The sequence below is a fragment of the Priapulus caudatus genome, unplaced genomic scaffold (genome assembly GCF_000485595.1).
Source record: "Priapulus caudatus unplaced genomic scaffold, Priapulus_caudatus-5.0.1 Scaffold2530, whole genome shotgun sequence".
Classification (NCBI taxonomy): Eukaryota; Metazoa; Priapulida; class Priapulimorpha; order Priapulimorphida; family Priapulidae; genus Priapulus; species Priapulus caudatus.
In genome coordinates, this window is record NW_014579591.1 from 4,573 (window position 1) to 11,597 (window position 7,025).

The 7,025-nt window shown below is 44.6% G+C and overlaps 1 protein-coding gene across 1 annotated transcript in view; it reads left to right on the top strand.

Moving 5' to 3' along the window:
- LOC106818791 (protein lin-37 homolog) overlaps positions 1–7,025 on the top strand; it is a 17,208-nt gene that overhangs the window by 2,045 nt on the left and 8,138 nt on the right. The window contains exons 2-3 of the mRNA XM_014823467.1: positions 470–534; positions 935–1,121. Of these exons, the coding sequence (XP_014678953.1) occupies positions 501–534; positions 935–1,121 (221 nt within the window). The 5' untranslated portion in view covers positions 470–500. The remainder of the gene's footprint in view (positions 1–469; positions 535–934; positions 1,122–7,025) is intronic.

Genomic DNA, 7,025 nt, shown 5'->3' on the forward strand with positions numbered 1-7,025 from the left:
TATTATATTGATATAATATTATATTTATATTGATGTAAATGACATTGGTTTTATTGGGACCCATGTTCTCTATCCTTGAACCGTAGCGGCCGGTGTGGGCTTGTTCTTGCTGCCAGTGACTGTTTGTTGCAGAAACTGCAAGTACTATCATGAACATATTTTTTACGAATATAATAATTAATATACACGTATTCTGTAGATGATATGTTCATTGTATGTTGCATCATATTTTATCTACCAGCTAGCCTATCACTTTCCAGACATCTTATTTCATTTCTAAATGTTTGCAACATACAAGTCAAAAACTGCTGAACTCGGTAGGCCTAATTTGAAATTACTTATTATGATTTTCACTGCAAACTCTCTAAATATACGCAGCATTTGCGCAAGTGTAGAAAAATATCACGTCTGGCGTTGTCATAACGTTTCGTGTGATTGTACTTTTATTAGGGTCTTGATTAATTTGCAGAATAAACGAGTGAACAGAATATCATCTCACAATGAGTAAGGGGTCAAGGAAAGGTGGTGGGTCCAGTAAGTATTACACATAAATTAGTTAATGCCACCACTTGAGTATCACGTCCTTTAGTTCATCGCAGATAAAAAGGAACTAAACTAGATAAAAACCAAATGAGAAAATTAAATGAAAAAGCAGACTCTACTCTGCATCTACCAAGGTATTCTCTTCTGACTACTACTGCTACTAGTACTACTACTACTACTACTTGAACTATATATTGTTACTAGCAACACAACCACCATCATTACCTACTTACTGCTACCGTTATTGCTGCTACTGCTGCTGCTGCTACTCCGGATGTTGCTACTGCTACTGCTACTATTGCTGCTGCTGCTGCTACTCCTGCTGTTGCTGCTACCGCCACCGCCACCGCCACCGCTACTACCATTACTATGACCACTACTATTTCTGCAGGCCACCACCAGCAGCAGCAGGAGGACACGGATGTAAACAGCGCGCGAAGCAAGCTTGGTGACGTCCTGCTCAACCTGGTGCTGAAGAAAGAAGACGAACCGTCACCGCGATCCGACGTTGCCGACGACGACGACGATGCTGCGGCGGCGATGCGGCAGACGCTTGACGCGGGGGCGTCCTCGGTGAAGTACGTGCGTCGCGGAGGTGGCAGCGTGCAGGGGTAGAAATTAACTTTTGAACTTCTTCTTCTTTGTTCTAGTCTCTCGCGGATAGTCCACGCTGAGACGTCAGCTATTTTGACTCAACCTCCCTGTTCAGGGTTCTCCCCCGGATGAAATTGAAATGGGGGGGAGGGGGAGGGGGAAACTGGGGGGGGGGGGGTTCGGGGGGCGGTGTTTTTTTACCTATACCACTAATGTGTAAAATCGCCACCCTCACGCCCAGCTCTGGGTACTCCTTCTCCCCGACTTCCTCTCTCCTCTCTCTTAATCCGACCCCGTGTGACCCATTCTCGCGGCACCTTCTCCACTTCCACTTCGCTTTCCACCAGCTGGATTGTTGTCGGGCTGGTTCGCATCCTACTCTCGCGCCCTTGACCTCCATACTCGGGTTAGAGTCGGCGTGTCCTCGGCGAAACTGACGCTGTGACCTCCGTCGCATTCTCCACCAGATTCTCGGCCCTGCCTCCTTCGAAGAAGAGCTTTCATCTGCAACGTATGGTGTCTGAGCACACCCCAGCTTCTCCCCTCCTTCCTTCTTCACCACTTCTCCTCGCCTCATTCTCCGATCAGCGTTCTCGCCTCCTCGCGTGATATCATGAGATAAGAGCAATTCTATCACAGATCCAATTTCGTGCTATCACTCCATATTTGAACTACAAGTAAGCCGTCTGGACATGGGCGAGAACGCCTTCACTGAGTTATGTACAGTGCTTCTCCGACGGTAATCCGTAAACAGCTTCATAAGCAGACTGTTTACCATCCCTGATGAATATCATCAACCCTTCTTCATTCTCTCACAGCTTCTCTCTCCTACAGCGTTAGGCTGCTCTGCATGCAGCGTATAAGAGCACTGACCGAGCTGACTAAGATCATCTACGTGTACACTTTCTCCTCGCTAAGATTAACCTTCTAACAGTCGTCTAGGTGTCTGTTTTGAGTTCTGTGTGAATTCCCGTGTTCTTTTACACTTCTGTCTGTTTTTCTGCCTGAAACTCGCTACGTTAAACGACTGTACATCTGTTATTCCCGATGCAACCTTAGTCATCTCGTTCGCGCCCATAAGTCTTTCGTTTTCTCTCCATCCAGCCTTATCCCCGAAGATTACCTCGACACATCGATGAATTTTCCCCGCCCTCTTCCTTCTCAGTATTACAGATGCATCTAAGATATATCTGCATATATATCGACTTCCACTCCCCGAGTCTTACACTAGAGACAACTTCTCGAGCAACACGATCACGGTACAAAAGCTCGGATGTCTTAGCTGAACCGTGGAAATCGCTATATTTTGAGCATATTTCGAAGCTGCGCATGCCATGACCGCATCCTATAGTCATATGATTTCGCCCAGGACTTAACAGGATGTATTTCTTAACCGATAAAATTCGTTCTTCACCAGCGAGAGCACGAAAGATACAGAGGATAACCGACTGAATGTCAATCGCTGTGATTCAGTCTAGCGGAACTAATAGCCGCCAGGTGAATTAGTGAGGGTATCGAAAACCAAAATTTGTATGCGAGCCGGATACCGCTGCTAGATGCAAACGTAGGTCGATATTCGCGTCACTACATATCTCACGCGCGCGCAGTCGTTAGCCTCGTGTGGGAGCTATCCTATGCATGATAAGATAAAACAGCAGCTGCAGACCGTTCTAGAGAAATTCGAGCAGCTGCACCTTTCTATACTCACTGCAACCAAATAGGATTTCGCTTAGACAATTTCCAAACTACAGTTGCTATCATATCAAATTCATTGTGATGATATGCACGCTGCTAAGCAAGAGGGTGGTCTTTCGAACTGTGGGGGGCGAAGCATTGATTTTGCTTGCCCGTTAACAGTCGTCGCTGCTCTGGCGTGCATTGTGTAGCAAGTGCGGTAGTTCACTCACAATGTAAGTGATGGAAAACGACAGGATAGATTATGTTGATAAATACTTTAATGTACAGGGCAGATATTATCGAATAGCATGAAAACATATGACACGGCTGTAGAGATGGTCTGAGACACGTGACTACCGGCACACCCAAGCACCCCACCGCCGCCTCCCCTCCGCCGGCCATACGACCCCACACGACACAACACAGCCGCCGCGGGGAGCGCGGGGGGGGGGATCGGTAGCGGGGAGTAATGTACGTCGCGATACGTTAGTTAGCTTTGAGTTCCTGACTCAGCCACAGCGATATCACCGTATAGCCGATTACCGCGCAGCGCACAGCAGTAAATCGTCCATGGCGATGGCGGCTCACAGTACATCTACGCATCGAGTAGCCTCCAGTGTCGCTGTTGCGTCCTGCTCTTTCTTCCCTCTTCTTCCGTCGCGATCGCCTGCGCGGGGCACACACACACACATTCTTCGTCGGGGCACACCACGTGAGTGGTGACGATCACCCCCTGTATCATAATATTATCTATAATACTCTCATAATAATCGGATCCAGGGGGCTCGAAATCACAAGCGAATGGTCCGATGGTCCCCACACACGACACGGACACAGCAATACTCACAATCATGACCAGAGAATGGACCCTCAGATTTTCAAAGTCATATGGTCCGACGGACCATTGAACGTTTTTGGTTTCACACCTATTTGATTGCAGCTGGCATTGCATGTAGTCTTCTTATCGTTGTGGAAGTTTGTCGCGATCGTCAACGATATTTCTGAGATATGAAAGGTGAATAACAACTTCTGGTAAGCACTGGAACGGAATATGAGTTAGAAAACTATACATTCTTGTTATCGTTATGTTTCGAGAATAATTTATCTTTAATACTGATTTTAGTATATACCATTAGTAGAATTCTTTTCTTATAATATGTCTTTGTGCGATCACAACCAGCATGTTTAATCTCTTATTTATGTAGTATATTATACAATTTCTGCAATTTAGAGTATACTTGAACGCATTACTCTAAAATTTATATAGAGGTCAAACATAACTCAAGATTTTAGTCATATACCATTAGCATCTTGATCCTAATTTATACCTAAATTTGTACCTTTTATAAAATGATCAGAATTGGTATATCGCTCTTACACATAGTCAATTGTAAGATCTGCCCAGGAAATGGCCATTCCGAGGCTCTAATTAATGCAACAGGCGCAATATCTATGTCTGGAGGATGGTTTAGCGCCCGCCATAAGTATTTTTTCAGCAAATGCCCAAGAACTCTTCGCAGCAGCGCTCGCAATTCCCGGATGGCTGTCGATCGCGTGCTCGTGTTAGAGATGCGCTAACAGCTCGTCTGTTAATTGCGTGGGTATCCAATCACTCTTCGGTGAAGTCATTTAGTAACTTCAGATTGCGTACGTCCACTCTTTCGCACTCATTATTCTTGCACATGGGGATTAATCCTACATTTTTTGCAGCTGGCACCCTCTATGCTCTGGGACGCGCTCCCGTTGCCCACCTATCTCACTTGGCATCAAAGGTGTTCCAAGTTCTCTGTGACGCTATTGCCATGGGAAGGGTCGAATCTCTGTATAAAGCCCCGCGTACGTCGTCCGTGCACAATGCGCGACGAGACCTCCTCGTCCAGTCCAAATATTTTCGCTCAGTATGCCAGTATAGCGGCTCAACGATAATTCAGGAACCGTTTGGACCCACTGTTTGAAATTGGGTATACAGCAAGCCTTTTTAGATCGCAAATACTTGCTTATGGTCTACTGTCCACCATTAATATCATAAATCGTCCCTATTTTGGACACGATTAACTGAGTCACAGTAACAAGTTACTATTCTATAGCGCCATCACGTCCATTTCAACCTGGGCCGGCGGCATGAGTTTTTTATGTTCACAAAAAATGGGGTAAATTTGTTGGAAAATATACTCAGCTCTCCAACAGTGTTTCATGTCGACAAACTGCTGCAGTTCGATATGCTTGTTGCAGCATTTTTTTTTCGAGGTGCCATGTGATACTCGGACCATATCAGCAACGAGGTGGCCCATGCGAGGGTGGCGGCGGTTTGATATTATTACACAAAAACATTCATTGGCAAATTGGTAGGGTTTGGCAATTATATAGGCATATTAATATAGCCAAGCAGATAACAACACAGTCTGTGGTGTCACACTCGTCTGGTTTCGTTTTACAATATTTTCATTGACAATAACTTGCCTAATGCAAATTCCTGGCTATTACATATTTATGATTTATCACTATTATTATTATATTAGTATTCATTCAGATCTAATGATTTATGCTAAGAAACATCAAAACGGTGGGTATCGCGTCACGGGCGGCAGGCACAAGATGAAAAACCATTGTGCCGCGTCAACGTCACCTACCGTCACAAATTGTGAATTCATTCACTTTTGTCGCAAATTTTCCTCTAAATATTTTGTTTTGGAAACACAGTTGTCGTTTATGCAAAATGTTTTACTCACTATCTCACCTGCTTTCATTGTGATGGGTTTTTTTTTAAATTGTGCATACACGGCACAAGTGAAAATAGGAAGCAACCTAGAGTTTATTTTGTCATATAGGTAGGTGTGGATTATGGCATGAACGAAGTTATTGCTTAGTCTAGTACTTAAATAAATATGACAAGAAACACAATTAGCCGCATTATTTGAGTCCATGCGACATTGTGCGGACTGTTATCACTAGCAGATTACCGGAGGTGGCAGCTCTAACGACTCCACTCTGACTAATACGCTGCGTGTACGCTGTTCGGCTGAGTGAATGTAGCCGGATTAGCCGTGAACAATATGGAATTTTGATGACGACAATTAGAGACGTGTTAGATGCTGAGAATATACTGACTATCTGGTCTCTTACGCTATCTAGAATTACATTTGTGTCCTTCTTTCAGAAGTGGATTAGCTACGCCGTCAGTTGTGACCGGATCTCGAGAGAGACTGTCTCGAGCTTTCGAGTACATTTAACTTCCACTATCTAGTGGCTGTCCGAAGGGCAATTTTGTTCATAGAAAGAATTGGTAAAGCCTCGTCTGATTAAAAAACCACCAATTATTATGAACTAGTATCAATATCAGGCCGAGTATGTAAGTTATTAGGCTAAGAGCACTAGGGCCCACATAGCAAAGTGACCCTGCAGATAACAATTAGGTGAGAGTTTCCCTATGGTGTTCGCGCACACAGAGGCTCATATGGTCAACTGACGTAGAAATAAGTCTTGCCGTTAAAATACACTGATGTCAGCAAACATATCGAGTGGGATCGCTTAGGTGCAATGTACGAGCAATTATGTCGATGTGTTAATCAGCCCATTCCTCAGTCAGGCAAGATACACGCCTGTTCTGATTTCATCAAAATTTTTACCGGGTGGGTGGAAAAATTAATTGTTCTATATTTCTCATGCGACAAAGCAGACGCCCCTCTCCTAAACGTTTCCGCGCCAAACCTGACGGGCGTACCCGCCCCCTAGTATCTCAGTAGAAAAAAATCATCCAATCGCTCGGCTCCGTAATCTCATACCCATCACAAAGTGTTACTAGTTTAAAACAGAATCTAGTCATAGCCGTACGTTTTTAGAACAATCAATCCTATAAGGAATTCCCTTCGCCAGTCATCATTACTATCAAATAAGTTAAATTGACTTGTCTATATCGCAATGAACCCAACTCCCGATCGCAAGTCCTCTTGACACACTCGTCCTCTCAGTAAAAGGCACAAATTCGAGTCGGTGCCTAATAGGAAATTCCTCATATTCGCGACAACCCAGGCCCCGGACGCGTGTATTTTTACCGTACTACTAATGCGTACAGTCCTAGCACTACGCATGCGCTGCAGCCTACACACAAGTACAACAGTCACCTGTACCAAACCCTAACAGTCAACCTGTAAACGCCGACTCGACTATCTTATATACAAGTGTTTAGATATACCAAAATACGTCTATGGTGT